At 42.2% G+C, this 18,673-nt stretch overlaps 1 protein-coding gene across 4 annotated transcripts; it reads left to right on the forward strand.

Annotated features, from left to right (window-relative positions):
• The first annotated feature begins 19 nt into the window (after positions 1-19).
• Positions 20-17,736, forward strand: SFPQ (splicing factor proline and glutamine rich). Of its 4 annotated transcripts, none has more exons than XM_081203363.1 (12): positions 20-858; positions 2,960-3,148; positions 3,274-3,575; positions 3,691-3,786; positions 6,308-6,504; positions 6,711-6,795; positions 6,981-7,098; positions 7,346-7,394; positions 7,477-7,598; positions 15,706-15,753; positions 17,112-17,185; positions 17,646-17,736. In XM_081203363.1, the coding sequence occupies exons 1-10, from the start codon at positions 148-150 to the stop codon at positions 15,727-15,729; spliced, it is 1,893 nt and encodes a 630-aa protein (XP_081059489.1). In that variant the 5' UTR covers positions 20-147; the 3' UTR covers positions 15,730-15,753; positions 17,112-17,185; positions 17,646-17,736. The 4 variants fall into 4 exon arrangements, with proteins under 4 accessions (XP_081059489.1, XP_081059488.1, XP_081059487.1 ...); XM_081203362.1 differs by having other exon boundaries at positions 17,112-17,181; XM_081203361.1 differs by having other exon boundaries at positions 21-858; positions 10,293-15,753.
• The last annotated feature ends 937 nt before the right edge of the window (positions 17,737-18,673 follow it).

Here is an 18,673-nt window from a genome sequence, read left to right on the forward strand (position 1 = left end):
TGCGAGGCTATATAAAGGTGGGACAAAGGCGGCGCGAGGCCGTTTTTACCTCAGCGCCTGCCGCCATTTTGATCTTGGTCGGACTCCGAGGAGGAGAAAAGAGTCGTGTCGCTGTACGGTACCACCCCAACCGCCACCATTTTTGCCATGTCGAGAGACCGTTTCCGTAGCCGTGGAGGCGGCTTCCATCGGCGCGGAGGCGGCGGAGGCCGAGGCGGCCTCCCGGGGAACCACGACTTCCGTTCGCCGCCGCCGGGCATGGCAGGCGGGATGGGCCAGTCCCGCGGGGGCCACCACCACATTGGCGGTGGTCTTGGAGGCCCCCCGAAGCCGGAGCCTGCCAAGCCACCCAGCTCGGCCTCCACTCCGCCTTCCTCCGCGGCCTCCGTCTCCGTTTCCTCCAGCCCAGCAGCCGCGTCGCCTTCCGTGGGGCCCACCCAGAACCAGGTCGGCCAAGCGCCTCCGGTCTCTTCGTCCGCCCCCACTCCGAACTCGACCTCCGCTCCGGCTGCCTCCGCGGGGCTCCAGAGCGGCGGCCGAGGTGGGGATCAGCCGCCGTCTCAGCAGCCATCTGCGCCGCCCAGCCAAAGTCCGGTCCAGGGGGGACCTAAAAAGGGTCCCGGTCAGTCCTCCGGAGGCGGCGGAGGACAAAGTGGCTTAAAGGGCGGGCCGGGAGGCCCCCAACAAGGCGGAGGCCCCAAGGGCGGAGGGCCGGGACAGCACCGCGGCGGCGGCGAGAGGCGCGGAGGACAAGGCCAGCATCAACACCAACACCAGCACCCTTCGCAGCAGCAGCACCAGCACTCGCAGCAGCAGCAACAGCAGGGTGCCGGCGGGGAGAAAATGTCCGATGCGGAGGTGGGTAGATTTGTGGGCCCTTGTTAAGTATATTGTCAGGCATGACAGGCATTCAGGACAAGATGGCGGCTCATACGGCTCGCTATTCTCTCCTCGCCCTGTGCGGCGTTCCTCGGCGCCATTTTGATTGCTTGAGGTGCGCATGTGCAAGAGGTAGTAGCGTTCGGAGAGACTCCGCGCGTTTGCTTCGGGGGAGTGGGCGTGGCCATGAGTCGCTGAAAGGGTTGGAGTCGTCAGTGGTGGGATTGAGTAGGTAAAACTCCCTCAACTTAAATCTTGTATCTTGGTTTTAAAAAAAATATGTCCACCGTTATTCACATCTTGTCCCGAAGTTTACTCTGCCCCAAAATTCTTATTCCAGATTTTGCATTCTGTCGTAGCAACAGCAATGGGAAATCTTGCTCTTTAAAGGAGATGCTTTAAAGCTGTTAACAATGAAAATAAAGTGACTGGAAGTAGTTTACGGATCTTAAGATGGGGGTGAGAGAGGACAGGCATTTAGCGCTACAATATACTTAACAAATGAAATGATTTGTTTTTTGAGATAGGCGAATACCCATTGTGCTTACTGCAGTTTGACAGGGGAAACATTTTTGAGTGGAGTGGGAAATCATTAACGTACTAAAGGCTGTGTAGAAGTGTGATGGGTGTGTGAGTAAAGAGCAAAGGAGAGCTTGCATTATGGTTGCTGTTATGCTCTTACTAGTTCTTGAGAAATGTAGGCAGTTTAGCCCTACAGTGGTCTGGAATGCTTTTTGTTGAGAGCGAGTTTTGCTCCAGATGAGGGGCTGACTGTACTGAGGCTGCTGTAGAAAAGGCAGGAATTTGGCTTGTCATAGAAGTCTGTCTGTACTTGTGTGTAGATATTTATTCTAGCCATGTATTGGTGAACTCTGAAGAATGGTATTAACAGGATTGTTTCAGTAAATGACATTTGAATGGACTGGAGCTTAAGTGCCTGTTTCTGTTTTGGAGGCGCTGTATTCACAGACTTGGGGATAGGGTGGGTTTGAGCTACAGTGGCCGTAAAGGGATAAAGCTAGTTTCCAAAGCAGGATTATACCACAAAATGCAGCGTGGTATGACTGTGAAATGTAAGCATTGACTGTAGCATGCTATGCCACTGATAATTTATGTTCAGTGATAATTCTAGTGAGTGTACAGATTGTATAGTAGGGATAGTGTTCAATAAAGAAATTAATGCTCTTTTTGACAAATACTTTTTGTCATGATTCTAATTTGGAAAAAGTTATTCGGTCTAGAGGAGCATATTTTGGTAAGAATTTGGTATGATGGGTGGAAAACTTTGAAGTACTTTGGAAATTACAATTGTCATAAAAATACAGCATTGTGGCAGGCATCAATTAGAATATATTTCCTTTCCAAAAAAACAGACATATTGGAATAGGAGTTATTGAGTAACACATACACTGATTGATTGTGAAGCCTAGTAGAATGGGAATGGAAAATGACTAACCAAGTGGCTATAAAGCTGCTTGGTAGGGTTTTTTTCCGTCTAAGAGGAAAACTTGTTTATTAAAAAATTGCAACCATTGGTTATGTAAACAAGGTGATAGCTTGGGGTGGGGCAGAAGAGTAGAACTGATTATTACAGATTGGTGTGCTAGTCTGGAATTTTGACATGCATGTAACAAGGCACTGGAAGTGTGCAGTTCTGTAAATGTACATAAGAAAGGGAAGGAGTTAAAAGTAACTTGATTGTCTTTTAGAGCAGACATGGGGAATCAGGAACACACATACCCTGATGTTACTGAACCCTGCACTTCCTATCAGCCCCACCTACTATGGCCAATATAGTCAGGGATGATTTTTTTATATGTAGTTATAGATATTTGCTATGTATGCTTTTTGATGTACAACGCAACTAAAACATTTGTTGAAAAGTGGTTTCTTAAGCCTTAAATGTAAGCAATAGGAGGTTATAGTTTAGCAAAATCTGGAGGGTGATACAGATTAGCTGCCGTTATTCTTGGGAGTAGGTTCATATTTAGCTTAATATTTGCAGATTTACCGTTATTCTGCATAGTTAGCAGTTCCTGTAAGCTTAGTAAATAAAGCATGTCATTAATTGTATTTTTAGGGCTTTAAAGCCAATTTGTCGCTTCTGAGACGGCCTGGAGAGAAGACCTACACACAGCGCTGTCGTCTCTTTGTTGGGAACTTGCCTGCTGATATAACGGAGGAGGAATTTAAGAGGTTATTTTCTAAATATGGTGAACCTGGTGAAGTCTTTATCAATAAAGGAAAAGGCTTTGGCTTTATTAAACTGGTGAGTGTCATTTCTATAAATTTTTCATATGTGTTATATGTAATATATTATTGCTTAACGTTCTGCATAGTTTGAAGGTTAAGAATTTAAAAGACGTAACATTTTTGTTGTTAATCTATTCACAGGAATCCCGAGCTCTGGCTGAAATTGCAAAGGCTGAACTTGATGATACTCCCATGAGAGGACGGCAGCTTCGTGTGCGTTTTGCCACCCATGCTGCTGCTCTTTCTGTGCGTAATCTCTCCCCATATGTATCCAATGAATTGCTGGAGGAAGCATTTTCTCAGTTTGGCCCAATCGAAAGAGCTATTGTGATTGTAGATGATCGTGGCAGATCAACAGGAAAGGGCATTGTTGAATTTGCATCTAAGCCAGCAGCTCGGAAAGCATTTGAACGTTGCTCTGAAGGTGTCTTTCTTTTGACAACGTGAGTAAATGTAATAATTGATTGGAATTTGTGTGGTTATGGTAGCTTTTAATCCATTACCTGCAACTTGAAATTTCCAGCAACTATTTAAAGTGTCTCTTGCTCTTACTTTTAGTACTCCAAGACCTGTTATTGTGGAGCCCCTTGAACAGTTGGATGATGAAGATGGTCTTCCAGAAAAGCTGGCTCAGAAAAATCCAATGTATCAAAAGTAAGCACATTTACCATTGATTTTACCATAGATTTTTAAAAAACTCTGGTTATTTGGGGGTCTGTCAGTCACGCCTTCTCAGTGATGTGTGTTTTCTGAACCTAAAAAGCCTTGAGAAATTTCCCATTAAGCTAAATGGATAGAGATCTGATTTGACATATTCATTTGATTGTTAATTTTGCTTACTAAATGCACATCATATTACATGATGTATCTGAAAAGTTTTGTTAATAGCTGAAAGTAGTTGAAGTGACATATATTGGCCGAAATTCAGTAAAATGCAATTAGTGTGATGCTGAAATTAAAACTTTATGTGGGATTACTCCAAGACATGGGAATTCAATGGCATACTTTACTCCAGAATTGGGAAATTCTGAGGCTCCATGGGCCAAGTCCTTGTCACAATCAATCCTGCACACCAAATTTGACAGGTTTGTTGGATTTCAGACCTGTCAAACACATGATGTCACACATGATTGACAGGCAGTTTGTCTTAGCCACCCGTCAAAGCCTCTTTCTTACCACCTAGCCAGTGCTGCAGGAGGAGCGAGCAGCAGCAGTTGAAGGGGGAATGAAGACAATAAAAACTTTGGGGGTGTTTTTTTTGTTTCTTCAATTCCCTCCTGTGGGAAGCACAAGAAAGAAGCCTGCAGTTTACATACTTGCTTTGGCTGTCTGTGCAGATATATAGCCCATGCTGGTTAGCTGATGAGCAGGAGCCCTGGCTGGCGAAATACTTAAGCAGTGCAATTCAGAATTTTACCCTGTCTTGCCATACATCGGCTGAAGTCCGCAGTGTTTGTCCATGGGACATGGGTTTCCCACCCCTGCCTTCCATTAAGGTTAAGAGGGAAAGGGCAATAAACCTGCTAGCACAAAATAAATTCTACTGCTTTGGGATAGCAATTTGACATTTTACATTTGGCTAGTATTGCGTATACCTTGAATTTTAAATACGTGATTTAATGCTGACAGGATTAGAGCCCAAATCAGAACCACAGAAAAATGAGAGAGGTATCAGTCAGTATGCACTGACTTGGGGCACCCCAAGGTTTGCAGAAGTTTAAAAAATCAATTGCAAGCCCCAGCATCCTAATGAGAACAGAACTCAGTAACTACAGGATATTGGATTTATTAGAAAAGGAAACAGAAATTAGTGTGGCCTTGTTCGGAGACAAGGAAAACATCCAACATGTTACTTTAGATTTCACTTACCGTATTTTGGCCCCATAAGACGCTCCGGCCCATAAGATGCACCTAGTTTTTTTGGGGGGAAATAAAGAAAAAAAAATTATTTCCCCCCCCAGGTGCGGGGCTGGAAGAACCAGGTCGGGGAACAGTGGGAAGGCACGCTCTGCCTCCCCGCTGTCCCCCGAGCTTGTGGGGCTGGCGATGGGGAGAAGTGCACCAGTCCCGGGAGGGCAGGCAGCTCTGTGCCGCCATCCCGAGCGGGGCGGGACTTAGCGCCCCGCTCGGGATGGCGGCGTAGACCTGCCTGCAGTCCCGCGACGGCAGGCAGCTCTGTGCCGCCATCCCGAGCGGGGCGGGACTTAGCGCCCCGCTCGGGATGGCGGCGTAGACCTGCCTGCAGTCCCGCGACGGCAGGCAGCTCTGTGCCGCCATCCCGAGCGGGGCGGGACTTGGCGCCCCGCTCGGGATGGCGGCGCAGAGCTGCGCTGGTCCCAGGAGCGCAGGCAGCTCTGCACGGCCCCCGGGAGCGGGGCGGAGCTTCTCCCCCCGGCTCCCGGTGGCCGGGCAGAGCTGCGCTGGTCCCGGGATTGCAGGCAGCTCTGCACGGCCACCGGGAGCGGGGCGGAGCTTCTCCCCCGGCTCCCGGTGGCCGGGCAGAGCTGCGCTGGTCCCAGGAGCGCAGGCAGCTCTGCACGGCCACCAGGAGCGGGGCGGAGCTTCTCCCCCGGCTCCCGGTGGCCGGGCAGAGCTGCGCTGGTCCCGGGATTGCAGGCAGCTCTGCGCAACCCTCGGAGCCGGTCTCCCGAGGGTTGCGCAGAGCTTCCTGAAGCCTGGAGAGCGAGATGGGTCGGTACGCACCGACCCCCCTCGCTCTCCAGGCTTCAGCGAAAGCCTGCATTCGCCCCATAAGACGCAGGCACATTTCCCCTTCATTTTTGGAGGGGAAAAAGTGCGTCTTATGGGGCGAAAAATACGGTATCTTTCAGTGGCTTATTAGACATGTTTTTGTCTTTAATTTTATTTTATGAAACAGCACCTTTATAAAAGTGAATAATTCTCTGCAGTACTTTTCCCATCCGATATTTCTGTTCATTTGTCCTAATCAGAAGAGTAACTCCCTGCAGTTTCTTTAGCTGGTCCTTTTTTCTATCATATATTAATGGTTCTCAATAACTATAGTGATACCAATCTAAAAATTCCTTTATGTCCTAATTCTAAGTTTCCATATGGATTTTCATTAGTCCTGAATTTCTCATTTCTTCTTGCTGCTGACCATTTTGGCAAATCAGCTCTACTGTCATTATTAACTGGATTTTCAATTGGTATCTAGGGAGAGAGAGACTCCTCCACGGTTTGCACAGCCTGGAAGTTTTGAATATGAATACTCTCAGCGATGGAAGTCTTTGGATGAAATGGAGAAACAACAGAGAGATCAGGTGGAGAAAAACATGAAAGATGCCAAGGACAAACTGGAAAGTGAAATGGAAGATGCATACCATGAGCATCAGGCAAATCTTTTGCGCCAAGGTATTGTGCCAGTCATTTATTGATTTTCCACATCTCCTCCCTAGACTCAGAGCGCTTGCAAAACTTGCCTGGATTTTACTGCTAAAACTTACTTTAGCTTAACTTCACACATGACTGCTTTTTAGAAAATTCTGATTCTGTCTTGGAATGAGCAAGATGCTTATTATGTATGGTGAATTGGTGATAATGTTAAATCAAATTTTCAGATCTCATGAGGCGACAAGAAGAACTGAGGCGTATGGAAGAACTTCACAATCAAGAGATGCAAAAACGCAAAGAAATCCAGCTGAGGTAAAACTACTTTTTTGTTTCATGTCTTGGAGTGCTGTTTATCATGTTTGTTTCTTTAATTGTGTTCAGATTATCATTGACGTTGGCTCTTTCAACAAAGTTTGACAGTTTCATGATACTTAATAAGTACAGAGATGCAGAATTTAGTGATATTCTGGAATCTAATGGATAATCTGAATTTTCAGACAGGAAGAAGAGCGCCGTAGACGGGAGGAAGAGATGATGATCCGCCAACGTGAGATGGAAGAACAAATGAGAAGACAGAGAGAAGAAAGTTATAGTAGAATGGGTTACATGGACCCTGTAAGTTAGGGCTATGAGAATCCCAGTAATTGGTTGCCCAGGTGCTTGCACCTCATGTTTTGATCCCTAGGAGTTCAAAATACATTCTTGATTCTGTACTTGGAATTCTAAATTATTCCTCCAGTTTTGCTGTCTATTTCAGCAATCTTATGAGACATAGTGCTATCTTACTCTGATTTGTGTACCAAGAATGCAAAACATGAAGTGTTTTACTCTTTCCTAAAACTCTGTATTTTGCTTTTTGTAGAGGGAGAGGGACATGAGAATGGGAGGTACCAGCACAATGAACATGGGAGGTAAATAATTTTTCAGTTAAACCTTTCACACAAGAATGATTGTAATCTATCCTGCATATAACCACCTGGATTTCTTTTATAGATCCTTATGGTACAGCTGCTCAGAAATTCCCACCTTTAGGAGGTGGTACTGGCCTTGGCTATGAAACCAGTCCTGGAGTTGGACAAGCATCTATGAGTGGCTCCATGATGGGAAGCGATATGGTAATGTATCCTGTGGCAGCTTGACTTCAATTCCAAACAAATTCCGTAGATGTGAAGCACCTCTTACCTGTTTTGATTCTAGGTGATCTGCATTTTGAGTTAGGCTTCCTTTTTCCAGAAGTGTGAATAGTGCAAAGCAAGGGGCTTGTTGGGCAATGAAAACTGAGCCATGTCTTTGCTTGGTATGGTGGGAGGTCTACTTGGACACTCCTGCTTCGGGTATTGCTCTTACAGTAGCTGGTTGGGTTTGGAGTTCTTTGGTTAAGCTTGGAAGGAATTCATCAAGTCATGTCTTTGGAAAAATTACAAGTTCTTGTTGTTAGCTTAATGAGCAGAAGTGGTCTGTCACTTTCTGAACTTGAGTTAACTGTGGGACATAAAAGTGATAGTGAAATACTTGTAAAATAGATGGAGGCACACTCTTCCAAGCCTAATTATAATCACTGCACCCTGTGAAACCCATACTTTTTACTACTTAATGCAGCTGATTAGTCACAGGTAGATAGTAGTGAGCAGTCAAATACAAACAGTATACCGTATTGTATTTGTTGGCTTCTGCCATAGCATGTGAACAAAGTAGTTCTTGCTCGGGGAAGGCAGGTTCTCATTGTACGGTACTTCTTGATTAAGTCGCTTGTTGATGCTTAAAGGACAATATATAATTCGGTCACGATGTTTAGATACTGCTTAAATTACCTTACTTAAGAGCCCTGTTGGATGAGATCAAAGGTTTGTGGCCAATCAGATGCATCTGGATGACCCCAAGGAAGGCATGAAGGCAGTAGCGTTCTTTGAATTTGCTGCTCCCTAGCTAACTGGCATGTAGATGCATAGTGCCTCTGAATTTGGAGGCTCTGTATAGCCATGGTGGACTAGTAGATATATTGATAGACTTTTCCTCCATGCATTATGCCTGTACTAGTACAGTAGGCCTTGTAAAAATATGCAGTCACACTATATGTGTGGTATGGTCTCTGGGCCTGCTTTGAATAACATAATGGCATGGCAGCAGTGCTCATAACTGGTAGAAAATATATTCTGTAATCCAAGTGTAGTCAGTGCTGGTGTGGTGTACACATACACCTTAAGGGTATGCTATAATCCATGATGGCCAAGTGTGGGGACAAGATGAATGTGTGCATTACAGCTATTTGCTCACTAAGATAAGCTACTAGTACCTTGTGTGCCACTTTTTTTGTGGAAACAAAATCCCCCCCCCCCCAGGAAAACTAGTTCTTAAAATGGTGTCCTAGGAACTACGTGACATTGCAGTTTAAAGGATTAGTTTTAGGCTTCTATTGAAACCGTATAAACAGTGCATATGAAATACTCAAAAGTCTTGGAACTGGTGGTATTGGAAGAATGCTTGAAGTTCCAGTGGGCAGTGCTTTGCATGTAGCAATGTGCTGCCTTACCTGCTAATAACCTTTAAAAGTAGACTTTCCTCAAAGGATACGCTCATTCTTGGCCTTCGGGTATTTTAAAATAACCATGAGGAAATTTTACCAAGGTTGCTTGTTTGCACACTAGGAATTCCAGACTCTTGGTGATTCCAAGATTGGATACCTATGCAAATCAGTGAAGGGCTCATGCATGTGATTTGTCATTAGTGATTTTTGTGGTTGGAGCGTTCTAGGTTTTTGGTTTGTGGGATTACTGGGGAGAAAACTGGGTGTGTATATGAGCCTTTCACAAAATAAATCTGCATGTGTATCAGGTTAAAGACATTCATACAGTTAGTTTTCAAAGGAGCCATGCTGAATGAATTGGCTTCTAGAAAGCCTTTTTTGTATGAAAGTAGTTCTAGGTTTAACGTCACAGGACTAAACATGAAATATTTGATCCATTTCACTCTGCTTGGTGCCTAATAGCTCAATAAAAGAAAATACAGCAGATAATTGGAAAGTTAACTGCTCTGCTTTATCATTGTCTGAACTTTTGTGAATCCATGGGAAACCAATTGAAAGCGTTCAGTAACTGCAGAGTCATAGTGGACTTCTTGCTAAACCTCATGAGGTTAGGGACCTCCATGGGGCTGTTTAGAGCAGTCAAACTACTTAAAAAGCAAAAGGCTGTGCAAACAGTTCATATTACTTTGTCTTGGTTAGGTAAATCTATCATTGGGCTCATGTTATTCCTTGTTCTTCATTGGTGTCTTAACAACTTTTGCTCTCAGATTTCTGCATTTTCAGTAAGCAGACTAGTCTTGAGTCATGACAAAAAGAATGGTCTCATACTCTTAAACTGGTGAGTAGTCATCTGCTTTACATAAGATGACTCCTTTTGGGAGCTGAACCTGGCCTATGGCTAGGCTTACTTGGGCCTTGTTGACTGACAACTTTGTGCTGCAGTACAGATGAGCAAAGTAATTGTGGCAGACTCCCAGAACGCTCTTTTTGAGACAATTCTTAGATCAAGCCTATACTAATGATTACATTTTTAGCACTTCAGGGAGATCTTTTTGCTGAAGCAGGCATTTGAGAATGGATCAAGTTGGGAACATACCTCAAGGCATGTATTAAATTAAACTAATTATTAAATTACCCTTTTTTCCTTTCTATGTTCCCGGTACCCTGTGGATCGGCTCAATGGTGATTGTATCGACGAACGTTGACTACGGAACCTTCTAAAATATATACTTAAAACACATGGACATCAACTACATATAATGAACTCTTTAATATGTTCTAATAGCGCCCAGAGCGATTTGGGCAGGGAGGTGCGGGGCCTGTAGGTGGCCAGGGTCCTAGAGGAATGGGGCCTGGAACTCCAGCAGCTTATGGGAGAGGGAGAGAAGAATATGAAGGCCCAAACAAAAAACCCCGATTTTAGATGTGACTTGTAGATTTTCATTCCAGTTTGTTTCGTTTGTCTTGTTTAGACACTACTTTTTTTTTAAATTCTTGCATTTTAGTAAGAAAGCTATGTTTTTATGGATGTTAGAAACTTAATGACCTAGAATTTGTAAGTGGTCTGGGCAAGAAAAATATAATTATGTAATGCAGTGTTCAAAACCTAGCTTTTTTGATGTATAACGTCCCTACCTTGATGGCAGTGTACGGTGTGCCATTTGAATTCCCAAGTGTAAACTTTTTTTACTGTGCTAAAATAAATAGATTAAATGTAGCAATGGTTTTTATATCGTAAACGTTATCCTTCTTGGATCCAAGTATACAGAGCAAAGATGCTGCACCTTCCATTGTGCATACATTGTTTGAAATCTAATTTGGTGTCTGGCACAACATGACCTGGGTGCTGCTTTGCCATAAAATGTCTTAATTGAGCTACTGACCTATCAATATGCAATGAGATCTAATTAGATGAGTATGAAATAACTTAAGAGGTGGACTCAACCTTGAAAATACACCTCTACGCTTGTGCTACCAAAGTTGCAATGCAGTTAGTGTTAAGGGGCTTAAAGGCTTTAATTGCCCTGCAGTTAAGGAAGCTCAGGCAATCTGACGCAGATACACAAAACTTAGACTTTAGTCTTGAGTAAGATGGTCGGAGAAGGGAAATGTGTTGGCAGACATTTGGTAGTATTTGCTGCTGAGCATCTTAAAAGCATCTCCCATTTCAGGTTTCATAACATGGCTTGTATTGAACTTCTATCTGAACTTCTTTTAAAGGATTGTTCAGTGAGACATGCCCCCAACATGTTCAGTGTTATAAGACCTGGCTGCCCTATTTTACTGTTAATGTTTAATCAGAATGCTTAGAAAGCATTCAGGATGGGAGGGTACTTGTATTTTATAACTCTTCTCGTTTGTGAACTGGAGTACAGAAATGAAAGTATCCTTTGTCACTTTGGGGTTAATAATGCATAGTATCCTGCACTGTAGTAAATTGCCAGACAAACCTGATGCTTGAGGTTCTAAATATTAAAATTTGTGGAAGTTTTGAACCTCAGGCCACACTACACATTTGGTGTTAAATCTAGTAGGGTGGTTGAATCTTTCATCCTTAACTTATTAAAAGACATGAATGAATTCAAGGTGTCCTGGACTCCATACCCTGATGGCACCTAAAATGCTGGGAGCAGTGTTTCCCAGTTCAAAAAATACTGTGGTTGATGAAATGAAGATCAACCTGCTTGGTTGGACCATTCTGTGCATTTTATTCTGGATGTCTATTCAACAATTGACTATTACAGCTTTTAATCCTTCAAATGTGTTACTCTGTTTTGGCAATAACGGGCTATCTGTAATGTGTTTGCAACAGGAGCAGATAAACCTTGGTGCCATCAATTATTACATCTTGATCATACAAACTATTAGCACAAAGCTCTGTGCTATGCAACATTTTAAATGCAAGAATGCTGGGAAATGGTGGTTAAGGCTGCTGGATGATTGTTTAGTGTTTCAGTTGGATTGAGCTACATTTCCACAACCTTTCAGGAAGTTAGATCCCAAACCAGCTGCTATAGGAACAGTAGGGAAATGTTTAACTTGCAGTTTTTGAGCTGGATACCTGTGTAGATAAACCCTTGTATACAGGTCAGTGAAACGTAAAAGTTCAGCTTCATTGTCATTTGATATTAGGGGCTCAGTCACCTGCAGGTCATTTTCTGAAAGGGTGTTCATGTGACACCCACTGGAAGAAACTCAGATTGACAGTGGTGGGGTCTCTGGACGTGGACACTAATTTTCAGTTTATTTTTCAGATTACATGCCATTTTTCCTTAGGATGCTGGCACATACCCTAAACCATGCTCTTTTCTAGTACTGTAATCTTGAAGAGTGAAGGAGGCTGATGGTCCCATTACCTTCCTAAGGTTCATTTCTTGTTTCATTCTGTCTAAATCTAGGCTGATGTTAAATCTGGACAGATATAGTGAGCTGCAGTTTATTCTTTTACCTTACCTGGCAAGTCTTGACAACTGCACATTTAAATACCTGTATAGTAGTTTGACTTCAAAGCATATTAAGCAGGACCCCAAGTACCAGCAAATTAATTGATTCTGAGTTCTCATTGAATTGGGTGTTCTATTTAGTTTTTATCTTTTTAAAAATGTGTTTTAAACACTTCTTTGGGCTTACATGCAGGTCCTTTTTGAGCAGAAGAGTGACTATTACACTTCTGCATGCCCACTATGCTTTCAGTCAACAAAAGGGCCTCCGTACAAATTCCTCTATCTTCCCATGTTCTTATACCCCTAGCATGCTATAACCACATCCTTGCCAGTTATAATGAAAAACTGAATTTATGTTTCTGTGCGTATTTTGTGGTATCTGCTTTTTTAAAAACAACCTCTTGGCATCTCCTGGGCAACCACTTGTGGCAGCATGCTTTTTTCTGGAGTTTGAGACTGCAATATGACACTGTTTAAAAAGTAGTGGCCTGCTACATAACAGCACTTAGTCAGCATTTTCGCAGTGCATAACTGTGAGGAACGTAGTACCACAAGTGGACATTAGGACCTGGAAGTAGTATTCCTGCTTGCTCCGAGATTCTCTTTGTCGCCTGCATACAGGTAGGTAAAAAGCACTATAATCTAACTTGGTGACTTTCTGTGTAATCTTGCTGTGGGGGTACTCTGGCATCACACTTCTGACCATGGGATTTCAGTGCAGCACTACTCATACTGTATGATGCTTAGATTTGAGGCCTAACCTGCAATCAGCATTAGGCAAGCTAACCGTGATGCTGAGATGTGTGCCTCAGACCCGTGATTCCTTCGTGCATATGACTTTTTTCCATCTTTACTGTGTACCAAAAAGGGAAAGGGAAAGGGAGTACAACTTGTAAATATCTACTCAAGGTCCTGTTCGTTGCTCATAGGAATAAGTACTCTTAATACATTTTACACTTTCATGGCAAAATCCACATTTCAGCCCTTTATTGGCTAGAAAGCTATATATTCATATGTAACTTGCCCTGGTTGCTGGTGGGGAGTGGTGTTTTGTAACTTTAGTGGTTAGTTATGTAATGTGTTTGGGTGGCTGTGGAATAATGGCTGTGGAATTTGTTCAAATGATACACTGAAAAATCGAACTCCCACTTCTCATGTTCCATATACATCTTACCAAAAAGGTGTAGCTTCTTCTGTTTCATTGATGGTGAAAATACATAATGGGGTTACATACCTAACATGTATTACCCTCCAGGTCTGTTGGCTTTGTTTGCTAGGTAGTTCAATATTCTTTGTCTTAAAAAAAGTGTTTCCATCTGATCTGGCACAAGAATTAGAAATATTTTACTTTGGGCTGAACTGTGCTTCTGTCAAACGTAGGTACTGTATTTCAAGGACTTTAATAATTGAGCAGGATTCATTAATGAATCTTGCATATAGCAGCAGCAGTCTCAGACTGGATAAACATGTCTTCTGTACTTTTAACAGTTTGCCACCGAAAAGTGTGTGTGAAATACTGGTATGAGCAGCATATGCATTGTGCAACTAATTCCGCCCAAGCTTAAGCTAGATCTCCAAAGTCTAGTGATAATAGTTCTACTAGGAATGCAATAAAACAACTGCAATAGTTGGATTGCAAATATGTACCAGCCACAGTACTCTGTTTTGACCAGTATGCCCAGGGTTTACTTGGTGTGGGATGATAACCAGTAAGTGTGGATCTCTGCATAATTGGGTTTAATAGATATTTCTCACTTAAGACCAGATGAATTGGAATAAGGCTGTGGGGTACATACTTAAATGCAGTGACAAACAGAAATACAGTACATATCCTAGGCAGTAACTCGTCTGCTGAAAATACCACTTTGTCAGAGTGGCATGATAAATAACAAAGTGCTTGCATTGTATTCCATTTTTAAACTCTTCATTCTGGTCTTTGGATACTTTTGATTTCTTACAAAAACTGACTTAAGAGCTCAGAAGTGTGGTGCCAGAATACATTATGCGTAATCTGCTAGGCGGTTCCGATTACTGGTGCTGTCAGGAGAGAAGCACTTCATAACCTTGTGGGGGAGGGAGGCTTTACTATACTGAGTGTGCAAAGCTTTTATTGGCTGCAGTCCCTCCCTGATAGCTCAACAGATGTTTGAGGATAGTTCGGCATTCAAACAATATCTGCTAATGATCTCCAGCTAATCAGGAAGGCCTATAGTCACTCATTCTAAATGGAGCCCAATATGAAGAGATTGTGCTTTTTTAGGTTTGTTTGGACCATTGGTTGTTTTCCACCATCACAGCTAGCAAGGTTGGAATCAACAGGTCAGTTGCAGATCTGCCTTTATGCCACTCACTGGGGTTAAGCAAATGCTGTGAGGGTGGTGGGATTGGGAGGGGGAGGAGAAAAGGGAGACCTTTCCCACTCTGGATTGTTGCATTAGCATGTGCCTAGGAAAACCCATGGTGGTGTATATAAATTCCCCTCAGACAAAACTTGCATTTAATTCCTGTACAATGTGAGATGTGGGAACGGATGACGGAAATAGCTAGTGATTGAAAAGAACATAAATTTGTGTTGCTCTATCCTAAAATGTGTGTTCCTTCCATTTTGCAAAAGTACTAAGCTAAGATGTGGACTTGAGGAAACTGGCACATTGGCTGACTGGCAGTGTCTCTTACCTCTTAAAGGGCTGTTTTAAGAGTTAGTTACAGGTGGAAAGGTTGTCTTTTCACTTACTATATGCCCTTAATGAGACTGAAAAGGGACTTGGGGGGAATAGAGGGACAACTGCAGAAAAAAAGCTAGAAAGATTGATAAACAAATTCCAATTTCTGTTGTGAGATTTCAAGAGACATTTAGACTGGCCTTCCTTTAGTTCAAAGGACTATTTGCTTCGGGGTTGGGGGTGTATGGCAACAATTCAGAAAAGCAACCACATAGTTGAATGCAATGGCTTTGCATCTGCACGTAAGGGGTAACGTACCTCTGGCTGCATATCCTTATGCTTAGGTTGGCAGTTGGGATTTAATTTATTCAGACTAGTTGTGTTTGTTCACTATAATGTGTTTCAATATTTGAAATAAAGCATTCAGCTTCTACTTGTGCCCCATGCTACTTCCCAGCAACTGAATATTGATAGAATTTGTAATTTCCCCTCAATTTACTATTCCATACATTTTATGTTTAAACTTAAAACTTTGTTTTCAGAAACTCTGCAGTCTGTATTCCCTTAGTAACTTCCGTTCTTATCCTTATAGGTGAAGGCAATACCAGCTGGGTGAAACCAGGGTGCTTCTGCGTATGAGGTAAGACTCTCAAATGAATGCATTTTCCTGTGACCAGGTGCTAAGCACTTGGGGATAGGGGCTGTTGATTGCTGAGATCAGACTTGAATGTTAACAATGATTAAGGGTTATTTGAGAGCATCTCCATCATCTGTCTACCCTTAAAATGGAGGAATCTGCCTATGCAGTCCTGCACCTTCTTTCACCTGCACCATGGGCTGCAGGATCCTGCCACTTAGCTGATTTCCGCTGTGTGTTGTGGAGGTTTGACCTTTCCTTTTGGTATAAGCAAATGGATGGGGTTACAGAAAGAAAATGTGTTTCTGCCTGCTTTTGCTTTGACTGCCCACTGCTGGTATGTAGCCCCCAACCATTTCCTCTGAGGAAAAATGCAACCCTTTATTTGAAGGGTATCTACCCAATATACCTTATGTAATCTTTATCCTTCCTGTTGCGCTATCTTGTTTCTTCCCTCTGACTTTGTCATTGGCTAGCAACACTAGAGGTAGCAGCTGAAGAGGTAGCAAGTTTCTGTCTATTGTTTGGTGCAATTTATGTACTATGTACTTGGTGGTGTATGGTACAGAATACTAGCTCTGGGTTTTTTTCTTCACTTGATAAGGGCAAGCCTATTTTCTTAAACCGATCAACTATGGTTTCAAATTAACAAATGTACAGTGATGTCTGTGGTGTTTATTCAGAAGTAAGCCTTATTGTGCTAAGTGAGACTTTCAAACTTAAATAAATGATTTGCTATCTATCAGAAAATTTGTAGCATTAAATACGGAGTGGAAAAGTGGCTTTTACCTGTGCATTTGAAAATGGCTACTTAGTTGGCATTTTATGTTTGTAAGTCCCCAAATCAAGACTCAAGTTGACCATGATTTTAGAATTATTATCATGTATCACTTAAGAAATATCCTGTAAGGGAGTCTCCTGTGTTATATTGGTTCAGGGAGGTAAGCAAGAAATTCTAATAGTTAGCTGTGGCAAAAAAACCCCTAAACTATATACTAGCAAAGATCAGGAAATTCTCGCTTGATGCTAATAAAGTTACCTAAGGTTTGGCCATTCTTTAATGGTATATTTGTATAAGTGGTAGATCTTTATTCTGTGACTTCCTTTGATTACATTAATTGTCCAGTATTCAATGTTAATTCTACAATGAATTGATAACTAAAATTCATTGTATTGGAAGCATTTTCTTTCGAGTTAGAAGTGAAAAGAGCCGAGAGTCCCTTGCCTAAAGAAGTGAAGTTTATCCGACTGTTAGCCAGTACCAAATCACCCTTAACGTACCTTCAGTGAAAAGCTTTGAAATAATGCCTATTTGGATTTTTTCTTAGTCATGTAGTAATTCAAACTTTGCTTTTTTACAGTAAGCATTAGCCAGTAGGTCCCAGCACGATTGAATGAAGGAGAATGGAAAACCATAACTATACTATAGAGGTATGTAGTAGAAGAGCTGCAGCTAAACTTTAGGACATTTTTACTGTAATAATTTTTGTAAGCAGCCATTTTCTAAATGCATACTTGGCATTACAGGACAAATGTGTTAGAAGGAAGAAAATTGCTTATGTGTAAGTTAATACTAATTCAAAACTATGAATGTGAAAATGCTGATAAGCATACAAACGATGCCACTCAAGTAGAAACATCCTTCTGAACAGTGCTGCAGTCCTGTTACTCTGGAGGGGAAAATAGAGAGGTTCAGAATCTGGTAATGTAGCTAAAAATGTATGTTTCTCTTAATATACTTGCTGTTTTAATTTGTATCTGATATGCCAGGTTCTGATTTAATATTAATACAGTAATAGCATCACTGATGTTTAGCTGTTAAAATTTTGCTCTTGTTTTAGCTGTTGAATGCATACTGTTTCCCTAGTGCTAAGATTCTAACTTTTATTCCGCAGGAGAAAGAAGCTGTTCCTGCATTTCGAAGGAAAGTGTACAGGGCTTCAGTTGCAGTCTCTTAAATTTTCAATAAATTATTCAAACTTTGAAGTGTGATTACTCTCCTTTATAAAAAGTTCATGCAGTGCTCTAATATAATTTGAATTCCTTGAAAATAATAGATCTGTTAAAAAATTGATTCTTACTCTTGTTTATCAAGGTTTAGAAGTGCTAAACGAGTTATGTACTTTAAGTGAAAATATGCTTCTAGAAGGCTGAGTAGGACATGCTTAGGATTGTACTAGTAGAGGAAGTCCCACTGAATTGATTTGCAGAATGCTACAGCATGGTTACCAACAAGAGTGTGATACCCCAACAACATACTACAACTGGATGCCTATTTGTTACTAGGCCAGGTTCAAAGTTTTACAATTGATATAAAGATTGCGAACAGTTTACTTAAGGGATTGTCTTGCCCCATACGTCACAAAGGAGCTACCTTTGGTGTTAATAAGACACCAGGGAGGCACACTGCTATATTGTGCTAGACACTTGCTGAAAACTATTTCAGCAAGTCTGCCTGCTTCAACAGTCATGCCGCGCACCCCCCCCAAAAAAAAAGAACCTTGGGAATTGTTAAGGGTGCTGAGAGGTGCTATTAGACCCCTTACAGAGCTACAGCTCAGCACCCTTGACAAGTTACAGTTTGCAGGTTTCTGTGGGGGAAATTAGGACTCTTAAATGTGCTCCTAAATCCACACTGACTAGGGACTTATCACACCCATGTCATACATTTAAAAGCACTTGGATCCATGTCCATGAAGGCAGAACATTGTGGGAACTGAACTACTGTGAATCAGTTTGGATCCAGGTCTCTGGAACCTCTTGCACTTCTAAGTTACATATACTGTTTCAGGAAGAACTGATCGCCAGCTGTGTGCAAATGGGGTCTCCTGTGAGCCTAAATGCAGCAAGATTGATGTTATGGAAGCAAAGCAATTAAAATAATTTCCCCATCGTTGTTGCATGGGAGGAGACCATTCCTGTG

Source organism: Podarcis bocagei (assembly GCF_964188305.1).
Source record: "Podarcis bocagei genome assembly, chromosome: 7".
NCBI classification, from domain to species: Eukaryota; Metazoa; Chordata; class Lepidosauria; order Squamata; family Lacertidae; genus Podarcis; species Podarcis bocagei.

Excerpts from the sequence above, each read along its gene's own strand:
- SFPQ (XM_081203361.1), top strand. The coding sequence starts at position 148 with ATGTCGAGAGACCGTTTCCGTAGCCGTGGAGGCGGCTTCCATCGGCGC. Across the intron at positions 6,505-6,710 it reads GGCAAATCTTTTGCGCCAAG|ATCTCATGAGGCGACAAGAA; the intron begins GTATTGTGCCAG and ends TCAAATTTTCAG. Across the intron at positions 7,099-7,345 it reads GAATGGGTTACATGGACCCT|AGGGAGAGGGACATGAGAAT; the intron begins GTAAGTTAGGGC and ends TGCTTTTTGTAG.